The sequence below is a fragment of the Notolabrus celidotus genome, chromosome 22 (genome assembly GCF_009762535.1).
Source record: "Notolabrus celidotus isolate fNotCel1 chromosome 22, fNotCel1.pri, whole genome shotgun sequence".
Classification (NCBI taxonomy): Eukaryota; Metazoa; Chordata; class Actinopteri; order Labriformes; family Labridae; genus Notolabrus; species Notolabrus celidotus.
The window spans coordinates 23,594,185-23,620,250 of NC_048293.1; the positions used below are offsets into that span (position 1 = coordinate 23,594,185).

The following is a 26,066-nucleotide window of genomic DNA, read 5'->3' on the forward strand; positions in this document are numbered from 1 at the left end:
ATGCATAATATATATTATATAATTATCTTGCTATATTATATTATGTTATATTACATTATTATTGTTTACTACAACTCATGGTCATATTACATACCCATATTTATTTTATTTATTGCTAATCTGTCATTACCAACCACAATCACACCATGTCAACCTGTCACTACTGAAACATTTTTAATACTGCCTGTAATTACTGCAATTTATCTAAATTCCATTTGTAACATTGTATATATCTAAATTGTATTTTATCTTTATTTTATTTTATTCTATTTTATTTTATTTTATTTTACTTTTTGAAACTTCTTTTTGATTGTACTTCTGTCTGTTGCTGCAACACCTGAATTTCCCCCCTGGGGGATCAATAAAGTAATATCTTATCTCTTCACCAGCAGGTCTACGCTGTTTACGCAGGGCAGGGATTCGCGTTCCCTTACGTAGAGTTGCGTCAAAGGACGCGACGTACTGTTACGTAATTGACGTAAGTTTTTACGTAGCAGAGGCCCAACGGAGAGGAAGTGGTCCCACCGTGGACGAGTAGCCACCAAATGTAGACAGCATTAGTGAAAGGCAGTGAGGATATCCAACGAGTGATTACAGGTTTACTCGCGAGACACGATCAGTTAAGAAACAGACAACAGGTAAGACCAGTTACCGAATTGCACGCGCTGCCTCTCTGAATAACGTGACTCCGTTTAATGTGTTTGCCTTGCTAGCTTACTGAGCTAACCAGCAGGCTAGCTGAGACGTTGGCTGTCTGGACGTTGTGTTAGCATTACTCGTTGTGTCTGTAACGTGAAGCCGTGTTTCTGTGTCTCTTTTATAAATCACTCAGTCGATGTAAAACACGTTAAAGTAGAAATACACAAAGTTAGCTGCTGAATTTTGTCTCGTCAGTAACTGGAAGCTAGACAGGCGCGATCCGTCAGGTGTTCTGTCGAGTTGTGCTACCTATCGAGATGTGACACTTAAGTGTGTCTGCGCACGTGCAGTGTCTCAACCTCTGAAACCCTGAGCACTTTTGTCACCACGTCCTTAAATTCACACAGCCAAGCTCTAAGACAACTGGAACATGATTATTTTAATGTGCAGTTTGTCTTTTAACATTTGAACACATTCATGAAGTCACTCACTTTCCTACAGGAGGCTGAAATTAACTGAAGTGTGTTAGCTGTAGCTCGTTGTCATATTAGTGCATTTTGCTGTAGCATACTTTTTAACCCTATCAAAAATAAAACTTTATGCTTTAAGTGTTATAATTATATTCATACAGCTTTGTATTTAGTTAATATAACATGATTCTGCTTTATTATAGTCCTCCTGAAGACCTGAAGAAATATTTAATAGGGTATAAAAACATGCTGACCTCCCCCTTATTCTTAGTCTTTATTCAGATCCCCATTAGCTGCCACTAACGCAGCAGCTACTCTTCCTGGGGTCCACATAAAATACAAAACAAAATATTCTACAAACATTACAAAGAAAAACTGTGAATGCTATATAGAAATAAAATACAAGAAACAGAAAAATGCTACAAACATGAAATACAAAAACAGAAACATGCTACAAATATGGAATACAACAACTGAATATACTACAAATGTAAGATACAACAACTGAAAATGCTAAAAACACAATGTAGAAAAACTGAAGATGCTACAGACAGAAAATACAGCAGCTAGAAAGGCTACAAACATAAGGTAGAAAAACTGAAAATGCTACAGACATCAGAAAGAAAAACTGAAAATGCTACATACATAGGATTGAAAAACTGAAGATGATACAGACAGAAAATACAGCAGCTAGAAATGCTACAAACATAAGGTAGAAAAACTGAAAACTGAAGATGCTACAAACATAAAATAGAAAAAATGAAAATGCTTCAAACATGCAATAAAATACATCAAAAAAACAAAACAGGATGTTCACTAAAATTCATTAAAATTAATTAAGAGTTATTATTAAGGTGTTCCTTTGAGAGTCTTTTAAAACTGGCTTTACTGGGGGCTTCAATTATAGTGACTGGTAAATTATTCCACAGTGTGATGGCTCTATACATAACAGATCTGCTCCCCGCATCAGTTCTTGGTCTCTTCTTAACTAAATGACCCTGAACAGCCTGCCGGGTACTGTGACTGTGTTGGTCCCTCACATACTTTATTTGTGAAAACAGACAATTTGATTGTTTACTAAAAACAGATATTCCTAATAAAATGTGCAAGGTTGCATGCCAACCTCCCCTTTAGAGTCCTCTTACCCCTGTTAGTCATTAAACATAAACAAAGGTGTTTAAGATCCACATTTCTATGATATGCACCTCAGCCTTCTTTGAAATGGTAGCGCGCGTCCACAGAACACCTGCTAGCAATGCTAATGTGTAACATTACCCTGTTGAACGCTGCTTTCAGTGCAGCTCTGTGAGCCTTTTACAGTCTGAAACTCCACGTGAGCCATTAAGACCCTACAGGAGACAGTGTTAGCTGCTTTATGTGCTCCAGGTGTTCATTTTAATGTGATATCAGCTGAGCTAACTCAACGTAAAGGAGCTAATTTATCTGATTAGCATTCAGCAGCTTCTGAAGCTAACGTCTCGGCTCAGACTGACATCCATAATGAGGCCAGAGAGACCCTGCGAGGCTTTGTGTCATGTCCTACAAACAACAAACAGACACTATAAAACATTTATTACATTACAGTTCTGATTATGTTTTATATTTTGCATGGTGGACATAAAATAGCTTGGCAGGAATTGTGCTGCTACCTTGCTAATTAGCTGATGTGAGCATGGTGTGGTGATTTCACTTTAATGAGAAGCTAAAGGTTTTTTTAGTTGCTGTGGAAGCTCTGAATGCTCCATGAATGACAGATGGGTGTTATGTGTCTAAGTGTCTCAGTGCAGTAGAGACACTGGATGGCCCCCCCCATGGCCTGAGGTCACAGAGTTAATGACTCTTAACTACTGGATATGATGCAGAGAAAATGAATCATTGTGGCTGAAGCCTCTGAACATTGTGTTCTGCACACATGCAGGGCTTCACAGAGCTGCTGCCAGACACACACACACACACACACACACACACACACACACACACACACACACACACACACACACACTCCTCTCTGTCAGGCAGCAGGACTGTGGGACAATGGCAGATGTGTTGGCATGTCAGTATGAGCTCACAAGTGTGAAAGATAATCAAGGTTACTGAGGCTCTGTCAGACCAACACTCCAGTGTTTAAGTTGCTGTCCAGTTTAAAAGACCTTGAGTGATTATCTTTTATTTGTTTACTCTGAAATTTACATTTCTGTAGCCTGTCTGTCTCTGCATTAAGTTAAAGTGGGATTTTGACTGTGTTAGGAGTCCACCTTCATCGTGTACCTTCATCAGTATCTAACAACCTCCTCTTTCTGCTCTGTGCTCTTGTTTTTTGCAGAACCGTAGGCATCTGTGAAAATCCCTGCCACTCTCTATTTGTTCAGAGGTGAGAGCTTTGACTTTGGAATATAACAGTACTATAACACTGATGATTGTTAACCTGTCTATAAGGAAGCCATGCTTAGTAAAGTCACTGATTTGTAAATAATCCTCATTTTCACTGTTTTACGGTGACAGAAAGCATCTTTATTGGGCCTGATAATCACATCCTTTATTGTCATCACACCGCACCACAAAAGTGTTAATGCTTCAGCTTCACAAAACATATATTCCAGTTAAAAAACCATGTATTTTGCACATTATTTACTTTATTGCATGGTAGATGATGTATATTGTGTAGTAAACATTTTTCTCCTCTTGATTTCTCAGGTGTGTTTCAGCCTAAATGAGGGGAAGCATCAGGTGTTGATCAGGAGACACTTTATCATGAAGCCCAGATTAAGTTTTAACTGTCAGTCCAGAGAGTATCACTTATTACCTGTAAGTATATTATAATACATTCTGTGCCTAGCTCTGAAGAGTAACTCTTTTCTTACTGGCGGGATTAGGGATGTACATTTTAAGCATTTCCCGTGATTGATTTTTGGAAATGTTAACGATCAATTATTGATTAATCAATTAAGAAATATAAAAAGTATTATTCTTATGTGAAAAAAAAGGTTAAACACGTTTTTTCCACCAAAATTGAATTTCTACAGCAACAAAATGCATATAACTGATGGTATTGAATAAGATAAGATAAAATACTACTTTATTCATCCCACAACGGGGAAATTCATGGAGTTACAGCAGCAAACAAAAATGTGTACAGTACAAGAATTTCAACAAGAATATATATAGAAAAGAAATGTTCATCAAAGACGACAGCTTGGCCATAATTCTCCTGTCAGCCACCACCTCCACAGGGTCCAGGACTGAGCTGGCCTTCTTCACCAGTTAGTTCAGTCTGGCTCTCCTGTATCCAGTCCGCCCACAGCAGGTGAAATCCTTCCAATGTGGCGTTCGTGTCCGGTGTTATCTCTGTTAGCATGATGCTACTCTGCCAGTATTCCCTCTAGTGCTGGGTTAGCTCGTCCACCTTATTGTAAATAGATCTTACAGTCCCATAACGGTGGGTGGAAGGACAGGTCGATGTTGTCTTTTTTAGCTTGCACCTCAATACTGTCGTCCTTGCCTCCTTCTCTTCAGCTCACAGGGAACACCGGGCCTAGCATCGTTTAGCATCAACACGCTACGGTCTGCTAACAGCTGAACTCGTATGTAAACAATGTTACCATGGATTGGATACGCGCAGGATCTCCGGACACACACAGGAACAAAAATAGTAAAAACACCACTGCAAACGTAGCCAGTTTGGTGACTTAGGCCAACAAATGAGTCATTAAAAGTCCTGACAGGCTCCAAATACAAAGATAACTGAACAGATATGAAAGAAGAGTCGAAAAAAGAACAATGAAGAGAAAGCTGCTGCAACGAGCAGCCACTCGAGCGGCGCTAAGCAACGGGTACATGTTTAACACTGATTATCAACAATCAGACTCATAGAAATATTCTCCGCGGACATAGTCTTATAAAGTGAAGGCTCATAATACTAACAGAAACGTACTTCAGACTCACAGTGTCCAGTTTTCTGTCTACTCGTTCTTATTGAGAAAAATAAACGTGTGTATTCGATCAGGTGTCAGCCGGGAGCGCAACCGGGTCATAATCAGCCTAGCTGCAGAAAAGCTGAGATGGCTCTGATGTTGCTGGTCTACAAACATAGCGTAATATCAATTCCCACCAGTCTGTTGGCTTTGTATCTAAAGGTAGAGAACTGTCCTGTTTAAAGTTGTCAACCTTCGTGTCGTCGTTGGCAGCAGTTGCATATTGATCCTCTTTAAAAAGTGGAGACCTGTCACTCCGCCGCCAGCTGAGCGCAACACCTTTAACAGCTGATTCACATCCAAACATGCTTTAAACTTAAAACACCTCCCTGATAGATGATGTTATATGAGACCACATGTTGTTTGTTCGTGGATGAAAATTGAAAACAAAAATCATGCATACTACGTCCATATTTTATACAGTCTATGGTTTCAAGTAATGTCTTAGTCGGGATGTTTTAAAGATGGCCGCCTTTGTCTTTCTGTGCCCTTTGCTGTGTCTCTCTTTTATGACACATGACTTGTGTATTACTATATTTTGCAGCATTATGCATAAAACCTTGTTAATTCCATTTCTATTGTTTTAGTTTTTCCCTAAAACGACAAAAACAAAAAATTCTGAAAAAAAAAATTCTGATTTAAAATGCTGGTTGACTTTTTGTTTTAGCTGCAGCTTGTTATCAAGGTAACTTCAGGTGAACTCTGTCTTCACTCTTATAAAGGTGGTTCCCTCCTTACTGGAGACCACCATGTAGACCTGCCCCAGAGCAGGTTATGTTCCAAATTATACATCAGTATGTAGACAACTTCTGACCAATCCTGTGCCTCCAACTTTGATTTCTGTGAGCTTCTTGTGATAGAGACTGAAGTACAGTTTGCCTTTCCTGTATTATGAAGATATTCATTGTGCTCCACTGATATCATCCTCTCACATTAATCTTCCTCTCCTCTGCTAGTAAACTTGTGAAAGAGGAGGATGATGGTATGAGATAAAGTGGACGACTGGAGGAGCCCAGTCCCCTCACCTGCACCTCTTTGAAGCATGGCAGGCCTACAGCTCGTCACCCCTGCCACGTCACCCATGGGGCCTTTCTTTGGTCTGCCGTGGCAGCAGGAGGCGATCCACGATAACATCTACACACCTAGGAAATATCAGGTACGTGTTCACCGGCTGCGTCATGTGCTTCAGGTGTTTCAACGTTTGGCTCTTAGCTTCATCTTCTCACTGTGTGCACACCGTGTCTCCCTCCGCAGGTAGAACTTCTTGAAGCAGCTCTTGAACATAATACTATCGTCTGCTTGAATAGTGGCTCAGGGAAGACCTTTATTGCAGTACTTCTAACAAAAGAGCTCTCCCACCAAATCCGTGGAACTTACCAAGAAAATGCGAGGAGGACCGTTTTTCTGGTGAACTCAGGTACGTGCAGAGTTTTGGTTCAGCAACCAGAAATCCAACTTTCTGGATCAAATTCTGAAGTATCACTCATCTGGTTTGTTTGAGTTCAGCAGCAGGGATTGATCTAACTTGAACTTTGTTTTGTGTTGTCCAGCTCTGTCTGTAGTTCAGCAGGCAGCTGCAGTCCGGACTCACTCAGACCTCCAGGTGGGAGAGTACATAAATCTGGAGGAGACCTCAGCATGGACCGACCAACAGTGGAGTCAGGAGATTATTGAGAATCAGGTGTGCTGATCCGTCTTCCAAGTCTAAAGGCAGTCGTTCAAAACAGGAACATTTAGAGATACCTTAAACCAGATTATAAATCACACCAGTCTATAAGAGGTCTCTTAAAGGTGACATATTATGCTCTTTTTCATCAAAATATATTGGTCTAAGAGGTCCCCAAAACAAGTCTTTAAAGTTTATTGCTCAAAAAAACACTTTGAAATAGTGGTATGCCTGTAAATCCCTCTTTTTCAGCCCTGCTCAGAACACGCTGTTTTCTGTGTCTATGCCTTTAAATGAGAATGAACTCTCTGACCAACCCCCCTCAGGAAGTGGATGTGCCCTCGGCTGTCCAGCACGTTGATCTAATCTTTACATGTTGGCTGCTCACAGACCCGCGTTACTTCAACCCTCTGAATCTGATCCAGAATCTGATCCTGACGGAGAGGTGCCTGCAGCAGGACCTTTCTGAACGATTGGTCACAGATTTAGTGTTTCTTGTTGTTTTATTTGTCAGTATGTCGACGTGTGTCTTGGTACACAGCTAAGAACATGTAGCTATGTGGCTATGCTAACTAGCGCTAGCACTTTTCCATGAAAAATAAAAATCATCCACTAGATGGACTAGGGGAGTAAAACCGACCTTTGTGTTTATTAAGACAGCCTACAACTAGCGTGCCTCCCTCCTAAGCTTGTTAGCACACATTTGTGCAGGGAATGAAAAACAGAGGAGAGGTTGAGTTGTATTTTATACAGTCTATGGGCTGAACAAGCTCCGAGCTCTGACTCCGTTACAGACCGGATGGCCTAATGACGCATGAAAAACACTGAAAACTGAAACGGCTCATTTCAGCACACATTTACAGAAAGGTGGAGAAATCAGAACAGGGGCAGAATGGATTTTTTTTCATTTTTGGTGGGTTTGTAGACATGCCAGAGACACATATTTCAGGTAGAGAACCATTAAAAAGTCGATTTTGCATGATATGTCACCTTTAAAGCAAACTTGATGGTTTTGGGTGCCCAGTAGAGATGTATTTGTTAGTTCTGAACAGATATCTGTATCATTTGATCATCACGGTACTGTGACAACTCTTCATTCTGCATGTGCTTGTGAGAGTGACGTCCTTCTTCTCTTGTTCAGGTGTTGGTCATGACGTGCCACATGTTCCTGCACATCCTGAAGAATAAAATCTTACAGTTGTCTAAAATCAACCTGGTGGTTTTCGATGACTGTCACCTGGCCATCACGGACCACCCTTACTGTGACATCATGAAGGTGAGACCGTGGAGGTAAAGCGGACAGATTAACAGACGGTCTGCTTGGGGCTGTAAATGACGTCTTTCTCCTCTGTGTGTGTGTGTGTCTGCAGCTTTTTGAGGGCTGCTCAGGTAGCTCTCGTATCCTCGGTCTCACAGCCTCTATTCTGAACGGGAAGTGTGACCCGTCGGAACTGGAGCACAAGATCCAGAATCTGGAGAGGATCCTGAAGAGCAACGCTGAAACTGCCACTGACCTTGTCGTCCTGGACAGGTAAACACGACCTAAACCAGGTCGTATTTCTGTATCTAAATCCGAGTTCTGTTGACTAATGCTGAAATGATTCTTGACTACACGTCATCCTAAAAAGGAAAACGGTCATGTGAGTGTACTCAGCAGTCTAACCTGTGCACTGGTTTGTGTTCCAGGTACGCCTCTCAGCCCAGAGAGGTGGTTCTGGACTGTGGTCCCTACGTGGATAAGAGCGGCCTCTCGTCCCGGCTGCAGGAGGAGCTCGATGAAGCTCTCCACTTCCTGAATGACTGTAACATACCTGTTGCAAGAGAGGACCGCGACCCAACATTCATCTCTAAACAGGTGAGAGGATGTAACCTAATCACTCGGTCTTGTAATTGTTTCATGTCCCTTTATTTTCAGTTTTATATCTCTGTTCATGTGCAGGATTGTACCTTCTCTTACAAGCTGTGATTCTAGCAGCAGCTGTTTTTAGAATTCATCCAGCTAAACTCGCTGCCCTCTCTGTCCCGTCCAGGTCCTGAGTGACTGCCGGGCCGTGCTGCAGGTACTGGGACCCTGGTGTGCGGACAAGGCTGCGGGCATCATGGTTCGGGAGCTCCAGAAGTACATCAAACACGAGCAGGAGGAGCTGAACCGCAAGTTTCTGCTCTTCACCGACACCATCCTGCGAAAAGTGCACGCGCTCTGCGAGGAGCACTTCTCCCCCGCATCGCTGGACCTCAAGTTTGTCACCCCGAAAGTCCTCCGGCTGCTCGAGATCCTCCACGAGTACAAGCCGTTCGAGCGGCAGCAGTTTGAGAGCGTCGAGTGGTACAACAACCGCAACCAGGACAACTACGTGTCCTGGAGCGACTCGGAGGATGAAGATGAAGATGAGGAGGTGGAGGCTAAAGAGAGACCTGAGGCCAACTTCCCCTCACCGTTCACCAACATCCTCTGTGGGATCATCTTTGTGGAGAGGAGATACACCGCTGTAGTCCTCAACCGGTACGGCTCTGTTATCATCAAGGATTCATTTCTAAAAAATACTCCAGATCTTCTATTTAATATGATTTCATACATGCTATCAGAGGTATTTCATGTTAAATGTACCTTTTTTATTCCTTATAAATGCAGTTTTGTGTGTTTTTATTAGTTCTCCTGACTCCTGACTATCTGTGGTTTTGTTTGTGTCGTCAGTCTGATCAAAGAGGCCGGGAAGCAGGACCCGGAGCTGGCCTACATCAGCAGCAACTTCATCATCGGCCACAGCATCGGCAAGAACCAGCCGAGGAACAAACAGATGGAGGTGGAGTTCAGGAAACAGGAGGAGGTATGCAGACAGAGATCACATGGATAGGTTGGACAGATGTAGACTTCTCTGTTGTTATTGTTCATCAGTGTCTCCGTCTGCGATCCACAATTCCACAACTCGCATGCATGTTGTGAGTAGTCTCTCCATTCACAGAGAAAGAGCTCCTCTCGTGCATCCTTCATGTAAATGCATTGATCCAGATGCAGTGTTTTGTATGAGAGATGGACCACCCTAAGCCATCGTTGTAAAGGTTTGTTCTGCCGCTTCTCTGACTAACAGGTTCTACGTAAATTTCGTGCCCATGAAACCAACCTGCTGATCGCCACCAGCATCGTGGAGGAGGGTGTAGATATCCCAAAGTGTAACCTGGTGGTGCGGTTCGACCTGCCCACGGAGTACAGGTCCTACGTCCAGTCCAAAGGCCGAGCTCGAGCCCCCGTCTCCAACTACATCATGCTGGCTGACAGCGAGAGGACCAAAACCTTTGAGGACGATCTCACCACCTACAAGGCCATAGAGAAGGTGACCTTTGACCTTTGTCTTGTTTGATGCAGGTTAGACTTTTAAGAGAGATTTAGGCCATAACAATGATTTTTGATCTGCTCGTAGATCTTAAGGAACAAGTGCTCCAAGTCGGTGGAGGTGAGTGAGTGCGAGGTGGAGCAGGTGACGGATGACGACAACATCCTCCCACCGTATGTGCTGCGATCTGAAGACGGAGGTCCTCGTGTCACCATCAACACAGCCATCGGACACATCAACAGGTGGGGGATGATTTTAAGAAGAACATAAAGAAACCGACGCCGTAACTCGGCTGTGGAGCATTTCTGAGTGTGGTTTGATTCTGTGCTTCTCAGGTATTGTGCCCGGCTGCCCAGTGACCCGTTCACACACTTAGCACCCAAATGTAGAACTAAGGAGATGCAAGATGGACGCTTCCAGTCCACACTGTACCTACCCATCAACTCCCCCCTGAGAGTCCCTGTAAAGGTGAGAAACGACGTCTACATTTGAAGGAGTTTGCTGAATGCAGCCGTGCATATTACATCCTCTCCAGGTTCAATAATACCATCATGTGTTTTCAGGGTCCGATCATGATCTGTGCCAGACTGGCAGAGAAAGCAGTTGCACTACTATGCTGTGAGAAACTCCACAAAATGGGTAAGAGCAGACTGATGCTTTCTGCAGATGCATGAATCTGTGCAGGACTCTTGCTTATCTTGCTTTCCCCAAACCAGGTGAGTTGGATGATCACCTGATGCCGGTGGGGAAGGAGACAGTGAAGTACGAGGAGGAGCTGGACCTTCATGATGAAGAGGAGACCAGCGTACCAGGCCGGCCCGGCTCTACCAAGAGGAGGCAGTGCTACCCTAAAGCCGTGAGTAAACGGCTGCAGATTGTCTCCACTGACTCATATTCCAAACTGAGATTTAAAAACAATGTTCAGTTTATTTTAAACGCTTCTGACTGCTGGTCTAATCTTCAAATGTCTTGATTCATCCTCCACCCAAAGTCACTTCACACCATAGAGAGGGGAAACATTCACATTTGAGAATCTGTGATCAGAGATTTGTTTTTCAGTTTTCCTCCTTCAGAATAATACTCTCTCATTTTAAAACGTCCTTAAAGTTAAGTTCCTCTCTCTCTCCCTGTATGTCCTCTGCAGATACCAGAGTGTCTGCGGGACAGCTACGCTGTACCTGGACAGACATACTACCTATATGTGATCGGGATGGTCCTCACCACACCTCTCCCTGATGAGCTCAACTTCCGTAGGAGGAAGCTCTACCCACCCGAGGACACCACCAGGTGCTTCGGCATCCTGACTGCCAAACCCATACCTCGAGTAAGAGTTCATCGTCTCTTCATTTCATATTAAAACATACTTTGACCCTTTACTGGATCTTGATGGTACCTCTTTTCTGTTTAGATCCCACATTTCCCTGTGTACACTCGCTCGGGTGAGGTGACCATCTCCATCGAACTGCAGAAGTCCGGCTTCTCTCTCACCACCGCCCAGCTTGACCTCATCACGCGCCTGCACCAGTACATTTTCTCCCACATCCTCCGCCTGGAGAAACCTGCACTAGAGTTCAAGCCCACGCTGGCTGACTCTGCGTACTGCGTTCTACCTCTGAATGTTGGTGAGTAGTGCCGCTCGTTGTCTGGCTTGACGGATCACTTTTCCACAAGTGTGCGGATGCTCATTGGTTTATCGTCTCTCCTCAGTTGGGGAAACCGACACTCTCGATATGGACTTTAAGTTTATGGAGGACATTGAGAAGTCTGAGGCTCGCACTGGCATTCCTACCACTCAGTACACCAAGCAGAACCCCTTCAACTTCAAGCTTGAGGACTACCAGGATGCTGTCATCATTCCAAGGTACAGCTACAATATTCAAAATCACTGCAACTGTGCTTCTACTGAGAAATAAAGTTATGCTTTACTGATTTAATATTTTCCCTCAGGAGTAATCAAAGTGTTTCTCAAACTCAATCTGAAATTCTTATCATAGGCCCAAAATCCCTCACTTTCACCTGCCTGGACTTGTCACTCACTATTGATAAATCCACTGTTTCAACATTGCTGTCGACCAATCAGCTCAAGATAAAGCTCAAGTTCTCCTGCATGTTTTTGGTAGTTAGGCCAAACCTTTACAATATCTCTGAAGTGAAAAAGCAGCTTTGTGTCCTTCTCTACACCAACACGTCACTCTGCTTCTCCCTCAGGTATCGTAACTTCGACCAGCCTCATCGCTTCTACGTTGCTGACGTGTACACAGACCTGACGCCGCTCAGCAAGTTCCCTTCACCGGAGTACGAGACGTTTGCTGAGTACTACAAAACCAAGTACAACCTGGACCTGTCCAATCTGAACCAGCCTCTCCTGGACGTGGATCACACCTCCTCCAGGTCAGTCGTTCGGGGATCATGACAATCTGTCAACTTGTGTTTTTTTCGTAGCATGTTTGAGTTTCCAGAACGGGTTTTCAGCATTTAATGAAAGAGAGACGACAACGGTTCATGAGGAACAAGTGTCCAGGCGAGCCCAGAAGAACATCAATCAATCAATCAGACTTTATTTGTAAAGCCTCTTTCATACAAAAGTGCTGCACATAAAAATAATAATAGTGATAAAATAGAATTAGAAATGCAGACCCCAAACTCAACACACAATCCAAATACAAGGTTTAGGACATGATATATAAAAAAGAAGTTGCTGACAAACTGAGGAAACGATGATGAGCATCAGTCAAATCTTACAGCAGAGTTGAAATGTTGAAGTTCTGGTCTCTGGCTCTCTTAGACTGAACCTTCTGACTCCTCGTCACCTGAACCAGAAGGGTAAAGCCCTGCCGCTCAGCAGTGCAGAGAAGAGGAAGGCCAAGTGGGAGAGTCTTCAGAACAAACAGGTACGATCTGCTACTGATGTCTTACACCTCATACTAACCTTGTACCACGACAGTCCTGCTCTGACGCTGTGATGTGGTTTTTTCAGATCCTGGTTCCAGAGCTGTGTGCCATCCACCCGATCCCAGCCTCCCTGTGGAGGAAAGCAGTGTGTCTGCCCAGCATCCTGTACCGTCTCCACTGCCTCCTGACGGCCGAAGAGCTCAGAGCCCAGACAGCCAGTGAGGCTGGAGTTGGAGCCAAGACCCTCCCCCCTGATTTCAGGTGTGTGTTACACTCGACACACAAACTCACACACACACACGAGTTCAGTGTGTGCAGGAAAGTCCAGACGAGTAAAAACATCCCTGATCCTCTGACATGAAAAAACACTTCAGCTCTGAAGTGTGTTTAAACTCTCACACAGCTGTCCAACATCTTAACGTAAAGCTGGTCTCTTTCTTTGACGCAGGTATCCAAACCTGGACTTTGGCTGGAAGAGATCCATCGACAGCAAAACCTTCATCACCTGTACCGAGTCCTGCAGCGATGATGATGAGGGTCCCTGTACACACCAAGAGACTGTAACCCCTGACCCTGACCCCGACTCCCTCACACACCCCAGCAGCCACCACTCTTCCCCCCTGAAGCCCGGAGAGACCCCCTGCACGAGGAACCTAACCAACGGCACTGCCCCTGTCGCCAACTGTGACGACGACGGCCACCAACACGAGCACCTTCACCAACATGACAATTGCCAACGCTCGCAGCCTGACCCCCTCGAGCTGCAGAGCCCCGAATCAATACAAACCACTACCTCAGTTTCTGTGCAGCCCTCTCCCAGCGTGAAGAAGCCCAGCTCCAGTCCTCCACAGCCCAGCGATGAATGTACAGCAGGGAGGACCTCAGACCACAAAAATAAAGCTACCTCAGTCTGCAGCCGGGCAGCCACGGGTCCCCACACTCACACAGCACCTTCACCCGACCTCCCCACTGTCCCCCAGCACAGAGCAGAGGCAGGGGACTCCCCCAAAAGCCTGGGGCCTAACCCGGGTCTCATCCTGCAGGCCCTGACCCTATCCAACGCCAGCGACGGCTTCAACCTGGAGAGGCTGGAAATGCTCGGGGACTCTTTCCTCAAACATGCCATCACCACCTACCTGTTCTGCACCTACCCCGACGCTCATGAGGGACGACTCAGCTACATGCGCAGCAAGAAGGTGAGACCACGTTTCTCTGCTATGAGGATTTTTCTTCTTCACATAGTCCGAGTACATACGACTGCTGGTGCTCGACCAGTTTTAAGGACTTGCTGCTGCAGCTGTAGTCCAAATACGTGTAACAGAGATACACTTTTAACAATAACTCACTCAGCTCCAGATTTGTACACTGACATAAAGGATTGTTAGGTTAATTTTTCCCCGTTGCGTCCTCATCCAGGTGAGCAACTGTAACCTGTACCGCCTGGGGAAGAAGAAGGGTCTCCCCAGCAGGATGGTGGTGTCCATCTTTGACCCCCCTGTGAACTGGCTGCCTCCTGGATACGTGGTCAACCAGGACAAGAGCAGCACGGACAAACTGGACTCAGAGGAGGTCAGTAACTGGACTTCACCTTTGTCTGTCTCTCTGCACAATGCTGCACCCTGGTATAAATGAAATGAGGTTTTGGAGAATCTAAGTGACTCAGGTCTTTTGTTTGTTGTGGATGTTATGGGTGTTTGGGGTCACTAGAGGGCAGACTATCACCTTCTCTTTAGTCTGTGACTCCTACAAAGAATAGCTGAACATTATAATGAAAGTAAAATATATTTCACTGAACTGAGGATCAAAATGTGTAGTCATATTTAACTTTAACCCCTCTGAAGCACCCTGATAATAGACTTACTGATATTAGTTTTGTTGATACGTTATTGTCTTTATATGGCAAATGGAGGATCATATTTATCATACCTCACAGGAGCTTTTTGTCCTCAAAGGCCACCGTCACTTCACCGACAGCTAGCTGTTATAATAATAATAATAATAATAATAATAATAATAATAATAACTTTTTGTTTTTAAAGGTGATATATAAGTAAAGTGCTTTGACAAACAAAGCATGGTTCAAATGACAAAGTAAACCTTTTGACAAACAGGGAGGAGGAATTTTAACAAAACAGAATACATGTAAATTAAACAGTACAAAGTAGTGTGACAATAGACCCATAAATCATTGTTTTAGAGGTTTTTCAAGAGTAAATAAATAAATAAAAATGGATTAGTAAATAAAATCAGTAAAAAAAACAATAAAATAGGTTTTCAGAATGAGAGGAAAATTAAAAAAAGGGAAAAGGGATAAATTAGGATCACTAAAATATTTTTTAAAAAATGATAAATTTAAATACATTTTTAAAAATTAGAACAATAAACAATCAAAATACAATTTAAAACAATTAATTAGTTGGATAAAAGCTAATACTAATAAAGTAAATTAATTCTCATCACTACACACTTTACCTTTAGAGACAACTGTTGAATTTAAAATGATGTTATTTTGATCAAATTCAGCCTTAATTCAGAGCGGGCAGGAAACTGGGAGTGTCGTGTGTGAAAGGGACCGCAGGATGGAATCAAACTAGAGGCCACGACCTCTTTCACAAACCGTTGCACCATCTAAACATTGTTTCAATACAGAACTTCAACTTGTAAGGTTAATTTACAATGATAAGAAAGAGACTGCAAACTGAGACTGAAAGAGAGGTGATGGAGACAGAAGGAGCTGAGATAGTGAACAAAAGATCTGTTACTCATATTTGCAAGAAATCAACCCTGCAAAGGAACTCAGACGACTACAGCTTTTTAAAAGACTCATTAATGCAATTCATGATTTAATGCAGGGGTTCCCAAACTTCTCAGCCTGCGACCCTCAAAGTGATTTAATGTTCATTTGGCTGTTCTGCAGAAAATGACCCTACCTATATGAGCATGTGTCTGTGTTGCCTGTGCTGTTATGAGTTAACCTGCTGCTACTGATGCTTTTGATAATTAACTGTTCACTAACCCTAAACTTAGGAGTCATCTGGCAACAAAGAAAGGCAGAAAACTCATTACATTTTCTATGTTCAAGGTTTTATTTCAAGTTTAGCTTCTATTTTTGTCTAATGGATAAAATGTACTATTTTTAGATTATTAAAAAAAAAAAAAAAACATTCTGGAAGACATCTCAAAACCCCCTATTTGTGTCTCGGGACCCCTCAGGGGGTCCTGACCCACACTTTGGGAAGCCCTGATTTAATGCACTCAGATTCAGATTCAGAGAACTTTATTAATCCCAGAGGGCAATTTGGTTTGCAGTGTACCAGCTTGTCTATAAACAACACAAACAGACAAACAACAGTCAACAGTCAACATGTCAGTGACAACATCAGTGCAAGATGGGGCTTGTCATAAAGAGTAAAAGAATGTTAAAAATAGACTAAAATAACTTCTTTCTTTTTTTTTTTAAAACACAGTAGCCAGGAATAAATACAAAAAAAAAACACCTTATAAATACACAACTTCACAATTTCACAGGACAATCTACAACAAACTCTTAAAAACTGCTATCAGCATTCAGAAGTCTGATAGCAGAAGGAATAAAATAATTTGCGTATGTTTGTTTTCCTGTGAGGAGCGAGATAGCGCCGCCATGAGGGCATTAAAGAGAACTCCTTGGCTAGGATGTGTCCAGGTCGGCGAATTATCCCTCTGGCCTTATTAGTGATGCAGTTCTTCCAAAAGGAACCCAGATCCTGCTGCCGTATGCCAATACTTGTGGAACAGACTTTAACAATGCTGTTTAGACTATTCTTGAGAGACCATGAAACCAGCAGATAAAAGAAAAGGTTAAAAGACTTTCAATAAGAGTGATTAAAAAGTGGATCAAATGTTCTCTGAGACTCTAAAAGAATTTAGATTGCGCATCAGGTGCATCCTCTGTTGTCCATGTTTTAAAACTGTCAACTATAGCTGCAGAGGATTGTAAACATAGGAGTCAGAGCGCCCTCTGCTGGATACAATTCAAGATGACACCAGTTATATTTCCCTCACATTAAGCCTTTTAAATATATATACATGTATGTATCAGCACATTTCAGATATTATAAGCATTAAAGGAAGTTCCTGACCCGGCGAGTCAGCCGCCCTGATCCCCGTCTTATTTCTGCAGATGTTTTGGTTGAAGTTCGTGTTTATGTTTGAGCTCTGAGCAGACCACACTGATGTTTTTTTAAACTGTGATATTTGTGGATTATGATTGATTTTCATTGTCTTTGTTTCTACAAACAAGTAAGCATGTATTCACAGCTTTTGTTTTACAACTTCATTTTTTATAACGAGAACCATTTTTCCAAACCACAACTGAAGAGCAGAACGTCTCTGTTGTGTTTGAGGAGGAGCTGCCAAACCGAAGCCATGACTCAAAGGAACTCTGTAGTCTGCTGGTTATTTACTCATCATGTAAACCACACACTCAGAGAATCATTTTAGAAATCCTACATCATTTTAATTCAGACGTTTAAAGAGCTGAAAACGACCGCTCGCTTCTCAACCTGATTTATCTACTGAAATGACTTTCCCTAAACTCTGCTCTCTTCATGTCCCCGTGTTCAGGCCAAAGAGGATGTTCTTGCTAACGGACGCTCTGAAAACGAGTATGATGAGGAGGAGGAGGAAGAGGAGGAGGAGGAGGAGGAAGACGAGGAGGAGGCTCAGCAGATGGAAGATGAAGCTGAGCTGATGCTGAAGGAAGAGCCGAAGGATGAAGTGAACATGGAGGACGACCTGGAGTACTACAAGGAGCACATCAAGTTCATAGACAACATGCTGCTGGGATCCGGTGCGTTCGGTAAGAAGATCTCTCTGAGCGGCTTCCCTCCTTCCCTCACCCCAGCCGCGGCCTCCGCCCCCGCCGTGGAGTCGCCGTACGACTGGAAGGCCCCAAAGAAGCCCCTCCACCCCACCACGGCCCACTTCCCCTCTGAACCTGCACCCAGCGGACCCTCCGCGGAGGAGTTCGACTACAGCTCGTGGGACGCCATGTGTTACCTGGACCCCAGTAAAGCCGGGGAGGAGGACGACTTCGTGGTCGGCTTCTGGAATCCGTCGGAGGAGAACTGCGGCGCCGAGCTCGGTAAGCAGTCCATCTCGTACGACCTGCACACTGAGCAGTGCATCGCAGACAAGAGCATCGCTGACTGTGTGGAGGCGCTGCTGGGCTGCTACCTGACCAGCTGTGGAGAGAGAGCCGCACAGATGTTCCTCTGCTCGCTGGGCCTCAAGGTGAGTCTGCATCTTGATTACTGTACCAATAATCAAGACCTCAGGGTGTCTTTGTTATGTTCCTTCAAGGGTTTCTGGAGGCATTGAGTTGTTCTCTCTGACTCTGCAGGTCTTACCGTTGGAGAGAGGAGCCCTGACGGCAGCAGAGGGGCAGGACCATCACACAGCCAATGACCTGTGCTACGGTTGGCTGAAGATCCCGCCCCGCTGCATGCTGGCACATCCGGATGCAGAGCGCACCCTCAACCACCTCATCTCCGGCTTTGAGAACTTTGAAAAAAAGATCAACTACACCTTTCAGAACAAGGCCTACCTGCTGCAGGCCTTCACCCACGCTTCCTACCATTACAACACCATCACAGGTGAGACTCGACTGGACTGAGGTAATCCTGCTCCTCAGAGGCACGAGGATGGTCTCAAGGATGGGATAAAGATGTGTTTGTCAACAGGACTAGATGTGAAATATCTTTAAACTGACTAAAGAAGTATACAGAGGGTTAATTTATCATCTTGTTACTCTCTTAGAAAAGTATTCTTTCCATCAACACACACGATGTGACAGTAGTTTGTCCTCTTCCTCTCTCTTAGATTGTTACCAGCGGCTGGAGTTCCTCGGTGATGCAATTCTAGACTACCTCATAACAAAGCACCTTTATGAAGACCCGCGGCAGCACTCTCCCGGCGTGCTGACCGACCTGCGCTCCGCTCTCGTCAACAACACCATCTTTGCCTCGCTGGCCGTCAAGTACGACTACCACAAGTACTTCAAGGCGATCTCGCCCGAGCTGTTCCACGTCATCGACGACTTTGTTCAGTTTCAGCTGGAGAAGAACGAGATGCAAGGCATGGACTCTGAGGTGAGTCCTGTTTGTACCAGAAACACAGCCAGCATCTGGACTGAACAACAAAACCCTGCAGGAAGAAACCCAATCTGAGCCCATGAAGGTTTTTTCCCCCTCAGCATTCAGAAAGACCTGCCCGAGTAACAAGGCTGTCAGCTTCTATGAATCTGGTTCATATTCCAGAGATTTCAGGACTGAGCAGAAAATGCAGTTGGATTTAATTTGCCTGGAAATGGCTATCTTGGCACCAGATCTCCTCTCATTCTGCTGGAGCGGTACTTAAAGCCTTAGGCACAACAGGCACATACACGAGCATCCTGAATGAAAAAAAAAACAGCTGAAGAAAATATAGAAATGTGCTGCCGTAATCCGCCACGGCTCTACTGCTCACTATTCATCAAACCAGAGGAAGAACAACACAATGAAGCTGCTAATGTAGCATTCATTAACCTGTCACATGTCTGTCAGTCAATCCTCTCAGTTTGTCGACATGTTTCAGAGCAGCTTTACTTCTTTCCACTCTTCAACTCAACTCCATCTCTTCAGAATAAGGCATTTTTATATCACCAGAAATCCTCATCAGAGCAAAGGTGACTGATGTCATTCATGCAGACGTGTAAAACCGCCCCCCCCCCCCTCCTTAAGTTCACAGTCAAGCCTCAGCTCTAAATATGAACCTTCTCCTCACCTTTCTCAGACGGGATTCTTAAGAAGCAGAGCCCAGAGTTTTTTCTCTGATGAGGTTCAAAGTTCTGACTTTTATAAAGGCGTTTTTCAACCAGAGGAACTTCACCCCGGAACAAGTGCGTTTCGACCGGTGGACCCAGGGTCTAAATTTAGTTCAGGGGTAGATAATCTCCCTCCTAAAAAGCCCCTGCTAGGGGGGTAGTACTTTTCAAAGGTCCCGGGTCTTTCAAGGGGCAGGGCCTGCTTTGTTGAACGTGTCTGATTGGTAGATTAACTGCAGTGTTTCATTTCCGCCCGCCGTCCACAATAACATCACACACATCAAGGGATGGGTACCTTTCACATTTGAACCGATACAGCACCGAAACCTGGTACCTGGGAATCCTACTAAAAGACCTCTTGGGCGAAATGCACCTTTAGCGGGCCCATCAAAGTGTTTCCTCTCAGTTATCCTGACAGCTCTAAACGTTGTTCTCATGAACACGTTATTGTTGTCCTGATGGTGCGTCGTGTCGCCCTCAGCTCACAGCTTTGTGTGTTTTCTCTTGCAGCTGCGTCGCTCTGAAGAAGACGAGGAGAAGGAGGAGGACATCGAGGTCCCGAAGGCCATGGGGGACATCTTTGAGTCTCTAGCCGGAGCCATCTACATGGACAGCAGGATGTCACTGGAGACGGTGTGGCAGGTGTATTATCCAATGATGAGGCCACTCATAGGTGAGGAGGAGTCAAAGCATACTGTCATTTTGTTCATGTTTAAGAAGTGTTCAAGGATGGTTCAGATGTTATCAGACTCTCACATCCTCCTTCCTTTCACCACCTGTAGAGAAGTTCTCTGCCAACGTGCCACGCTCTCCTGTGAGGGAACTGCTCGAGATGGAACCAGAAACTGCCAAGTTCAGGTACGACGTTTTTACTTTTGTCACTGGGAGGAAGTAAATATAGATTTTTCATCTTAAATACAGAGATTAAAGGTGACATATTATGCTCTTTTTCATCAAAATATATTGGTCTAAGAGGTCCCCAAAACATGTCTTTGCAGTTTATGCTCAAAAAAATACTTTGAAATAAGATTTTGGTCTGCCTGTAAACCCCTCTTTTTCAGCCCTGCTCAGAACAGGCTGTTTTCTGTGTCTGTGCCTTTAAATGAGAATGAGCTCTCTGAACACGCCCCCTCAGGAAGTGGATGTGGCCTCGGCTCTCCAGCACGTTGATCTAATGTTTACATGTTGGCTGAATATACACGGCTGCTCACAGACCCGCGTTACTTCAACCCTCTGAATCTGATCCTGATGGAGAGGCGCCTGCAGCAGGACCTTTCTGAAGGATTGGTCACAGATTTAGTGTTTCTTGTTGTTTTATTTGTCAGCATGTCGACGTGTGTCTTGGTACACAGCGACGAACATGTAGCTATGTGGCTATGCTAACTAGCGCTAGCACTTTTCCATGAAAAATAAAAAATCATCCACTAGATCTTCAAATCTGCAGACGTGGGGAGTAAAACTGACCTTTGTGTTTATTAAGACAGCCTACAACTAGCATGCCTCCCTCCTAAGCTCCTTGTTAGCACACATGTGTGCAGGTAATGAAAAACGGAGGAGGGGTTGAGTTGTATTTTATACAGTCTATGGTCGAACAAGCTCCGAGCTCTGACTTCCGTTACAGACCGGATGTCGTTGTGACGTATGACAAACACTGAAAACTGAAACGACTCGTTTCAGCACACATTTACAGAAAGGTGGAGAAATCAGAACAGGGGCAGAATGGAATCTTTTCATTTTCGGGGGGTTTGTAGACATGCCAGGGAAACATATTTCAGGTAGAGAACCATTAAAAAGTCGATTTTGCATGATATGTCACCTTTAAAAGTCAGACTGAAGGACAGAAGGACTGAAGGACAGAAGGAGGGAGGGATTAACATCAGTGTAGTGATACAGCTCACAGGGCTGCACAAGCAATATCATGAAGTCCTGTTTTCTGTATTTGGACAGAAGAGATGCTGAATTTTGCAGATGAAGTTTCAAACATGAACCTGTTTCTGACCTGAACTCTGTCTCCTCTCCTCTACAGCCCTGCAGAGAGGACGTACGACGGGAAGGTGCGGGTGACGGTGGAGGTTGTGGGAAAGGGCAAGTTCAAAGGAGTTGGCCGCAGCTACCGGATCGCCAAGTCAGCGGCGGCGCGTCGAGCTCTGCGCAGCCTCAAAGCCAATCAACCTCAGGTCCAAAACAACTGAGCTCAGCATTAGCACCTAAGCTATCGACGCTAACGGAGAGAAAGCACCGTCGGCCTTCCCGAACACGGCGCGATGCACGCCGGGGGGAACAGCGCGTGGAGACGCAGCGGAGGAAGAAGCAGACTGATCTCACAACAGATTTCACTTTGGATCATTTTCTTTTATGTTTTTTTTGTCCCCCCCCCCTTTTTTTTGTTTTTTGCGCAAACACAATCTTTACTTTCCCTCTCTGCTTTGTGTAATCACATGAGTGCTTTATTAACGTTTAGCAAAGTGTTAAAAAAAAAAAAGGTCAGGTCGCAATGTCTACTCCTCACTGTTTCTGATGACTTTGTTAACCTCCGTGTCAGTGAGACGAGGCTTCTGCTTATTGTGTAGTGTTAGATTGTACATAGTTCAATCAAAGGTGTAAATCAAAGTATGTAGGAAGAAGAAAAAAAAACAAAAAACGCTAAACTCCTCAGCCTGTGCACTAGTGCCAGTCAGTTTTAAAGCGCTTTTTTTGAAAACGCTAACGGCAGACGTGGCTCACAGATACCACTGGAGAAAAAGATCTGGTGGCACCTCTGTCTGAAACCTGTCTTGAATGGTATTCTTAATCATTTTTGCACTTATTCCATTAGGGTCTGTTACTTTTGAGAATTGTGTGGTCACATTGACACCAAAATCATTTACGTAGCAAAGTATATAAATATATATGAAAATAATAAAAACACATGAATGATATTCTCAGCCCTCGACGCTGAGGCTCACCCTCGTGTCCTGCAGAAAGGAGAGGAATTTCAACATTCCCAGTTACTGTAATTTAAACTCGTTTTTAACCGCACTTGGGGTTGCATGTTCTTGTAGCTTGTGTGTAAACCATGACAACTGGATGGCTTCTTTTAAGTGTTTAAATCTATGGATTATCTATCTAAAGAGTGTGTGAGCGCCACGTTTAGATGTTTATGGCATTATCTCGGTGATTCGGTTTAACATGTTTTGATACAAAGAGTGAATGGAAGTAAAATCTTTGCGCACTAAAATGTCTTTCAGCCGAGCAGATCATCCAGTTTTGATATAAAAAGAGAGAGAGACGTATCACACGTTCGATATATGCTGCAGACTTTTCTACTAATTGGATACTCGACACGCAGAATCTTTTCAGATAAACAGTCTTTGTGAAAAAAGGCCGATTCGTTTCAACACACTAGTGTTCCTCACATCCCGAACCTACCAAAGCTATAACAGATGTGACACTATGAGGTTGAAGTCGATCCCTGGGATAAGGATACCAGCCTTTTTTTTTTTCTTTGTGGTTTCTGTTCAGTTAAATTTTGCTTCTTGCTAAATGTCTTTTTTTTTTTCTCATCAATAAGCCCTTTTTTTTTTTTTGTCTTCACGTGAATACCTCAGTTAATTGCATGCATTTTCTTGTCTTTATTTTCTTTTTGTTTGGTGCTATGTTTTTGTATTAAGCTTGAATTTCTCATCTTTTTTGCACTGTAACTATAATACCTCTTTATTTGACCTTTTTTTTATTTTAAGTTTTGGAAATCTGTTCGGTTTGGTTGTCCCGTTCGTCAGCCATCAAGCTGTAGGAGAGAGCTGCGTCGTCGTCTTTTCCCCCCCTCTCCCGTACTTGAGGTCGACACTTTTCGTGGAGGGGTGGGGGGGCAGGAAGTCTACTCTCTGCACATAAGCATAACTTTCTCTTTTTTTATTTTCTCATCCATAAGCAGCGAGTTTCATCAGAGGAGAATCTGCTTTTAGAGTCCTGCGTTAAAGAAGCGGACTGATGGATCAGGGAGGGGACGTGCTGGCAGACGTAGTCTGGACGCACTCTTTGGAAACTGAAGGTTTTAAAAAAAACAAATCTGACTCACTGACAAGGTTTAAGCGAGACCCAGTTTCTTCCCAGCACAGAAGATCAGCTTCAGCCTGCAGCTATAAAACAGGAGTGTTATCATCTACCTCCTCCTCTTCCTCTTGATTTAATCTGGTGCATTTGCCTCCAGTTGCTGCTGGCTGAAACAACCTGCTGCAACCTCTTTTGATCGTGTTTCCACTAAAATCTGAAAAAGGAAGAAGTAAAAAGTTTGAAGATGGAAGAGACGTTTACTTCTGAACCATCTGAAATCAGATTCAGAGTTTTATAATCTCACTTACAGGTGCTTCTACCTCAATCCAGCAACCGTAACACAAACTGTAATCTCTTGTGCAGCATACGACCCACTCATCCTCTCAGTCTCTCATTGAGAGGAACAAACCTTCGCTTTTGAGAAGTCATTACAGCAAACAGCAGACTTAAAGTTCCTGTGGGAGGCTGTTCTGCTGTCAGCGCCCCCCTGTGGACACGGATGTAATCCTGGACTTGTTAAGGCTGATTAATACTTCTGCCTCTCCTCTACACAGCAGGGGGCTGACGCTGACATGAGCACCACGTACTTGTGCTTCGATGTGTCCGTGTCGCGCAGCAATTCTCTGCCGACACACTTGAGGGCAGTGTGGTCTCTCTGATAGCCGGTCGCCTTCTTCCGGCCCCACTACGATCTCTGATTACTTTTCCACAGAGATTCAGAGTGTGTTATGTTAATCTACAGCTGATACATGTTGCTGTTTATCATACAGACATGAAGAATAGAGAGGAGGAGGCCGATGAGCGGGGATCCCAGAAGTGTTGTAAATGCAGGAAACACAAGCCGCCGAACGGACCAATCACAGGGCTTGCTGTCCATGTCGATTCTACGGGTAGTTACATTTTGGAGGAGGTGCACGTCAGCTATGTGTGTAGGCCTCTGCGTAGGTACAGGAGCTACGCGGACCCCCGGCGTAGGGTACGCCGTCAATTTGACACAGGAGTTTAAATCAGCCTTTAGTCTTCTTTAACCTGCAGCTCCTTGTGAAAGTTTGCTAACTACAAAGTCCTCACAGGAGCTTTAAAGTCAGAGGACGCGTCTGTTTAAATCTGATATATATATATATATGACTGTAATAAAATGTAAGTCTGAGGTATTCACATATTTTCAGATAGACTTCCAGCAGAGAGCAGCTCCACAGTTTCTAAATCTACCTTTCAGCATGCATTCAAAAACTATCTAACTAGCTTTGTGAGCGGTGCAAAAAAAGTGCACATTTCTCTGACCTCTGTGCTGGGATTGATCTGAATCAGTGTCGCCTGTAAACACCCGATCACCTCTTCGATCTGAGTATTTTCTCCACTAATGACGTCGAGCGTACATTTCAGATATCCTTCAGTTTTCATGACTCAGCGTTTTCACTCATATCGCTGTTAAAGGAGAGTGCAGTCTGTGATTACACCTCCAGCACGTCTGACCCTCTGCGTCTAAATCCTGTTAGTCACACACCTCCCAACACCTCAGTCTGTAGCACACACACACACACATACACACAGCCGTTACACTAATGATCTGTAAGTCTCCAAGAGGAGGAGGGAGGGGGCGTACTAAGAAAGAATGTGAATCAGTCAAACAGTGCCACGCTCTCTGTTTCTGTCTGTGACTGAAAATAAGGATCATAGAAGCTCATCAGGTGTCAAAACACCTTCATGTGTGATCAGGAGGGAGGTGTGTGTGCGTGCATGCGTGCGTGCAGGAGGGAGGGAGGGCGGGTCCTTTTGTTTCTCGTTGGGCAGATTTTTTTTTTTTTCCTTTTCTTTTTTGTACATGTAGCACAATTGAGCATTGCACTTGGGCGCCATACTTTACCTCATGTCAGAGTGTGAAAGGGAGTGAGCGATGGAGGAGCAAAGAATAAGTGTATATATGATGTTAAAGAGGACGAACTCGGGGTTCAGGCATTGCTGCGGCCTTCAACGCCGGTATTAGACAAACCCCTGAAAGAGAGAGAGAGAACGGAGAGCTCAGAGGAGAGAGGGATGAAACGAGTCTCTGAATCCCTCCGTCTCTGAAGTCCTCAAAGGAGAACTGAACTTCAAACTGACTCCAGTTGGACTTCTTTCATTTAAAGGGAGGTTTAAATTGACCAACATCTTGGTTCAGAGCGTCGTCAGCTGAACGTCAGACCTCCCGCAGAGCGCAAAGGAAAAATCCACTCAGAC

General features: G+C 44.1%; 1 protein-coding gene across 1 annotated transcript; it reads left to right on the forward strand.

The window, feature by feature from the left end:
• Positions 1–488: 488 nt before the first annotated feature.
• On the forward strand, positions 489–23,958 carry dicer1 (dicer 1, ribonuclease type III). The gene is made up of 30 exons (XM_034674581.1): positions 489–638; positions 3,433–3,480; positions 3,804–3,914; positions 6,037–6,236; positions 6,335–6,497; positions 6,631–6,761; positions 7,888–8,022; positions 8,117–8,277; positions 8,433–8,601; positions 8,777–9,249; positions 9,442–9,574; positions 9,836–10,078; positions 10,166–10,320; positions 10,414–10,546; positions 10,642–10,717; positions 10,795–10,934; positions 11,223–11,402; positions 11,487–11,700; positions 11,786–11,939; positions 12,287–12,469; positions 12,864–12,969; positions 13,056–13,231; positions 13,419–14,166; positions 14,387–14,539; positions 17,576–18,244; positions 18,354–18,606; positions 18,833–19,101; positions 20,325–20,487; positions 20,597–20,672; positions 21,841–23,958. The coding sequence occupies exons 4-30, from the start codon at positions 6,123–6,125 to the stop codon at positions 22,004–22,006; spliced, it is 5,736 nt and encodes a 1,911-aa protein (XP_034530472.1). The 5' UTR covers positions 489–638; positions 3,433–3,480; positions 3,804–3,914; positions 6,037–6,122; the 3' UTR covers positions 22,007–23,958.
• The last annotated feature ends 2,108 nt before the right edge of the window (positions 23,959–26,066 follow it).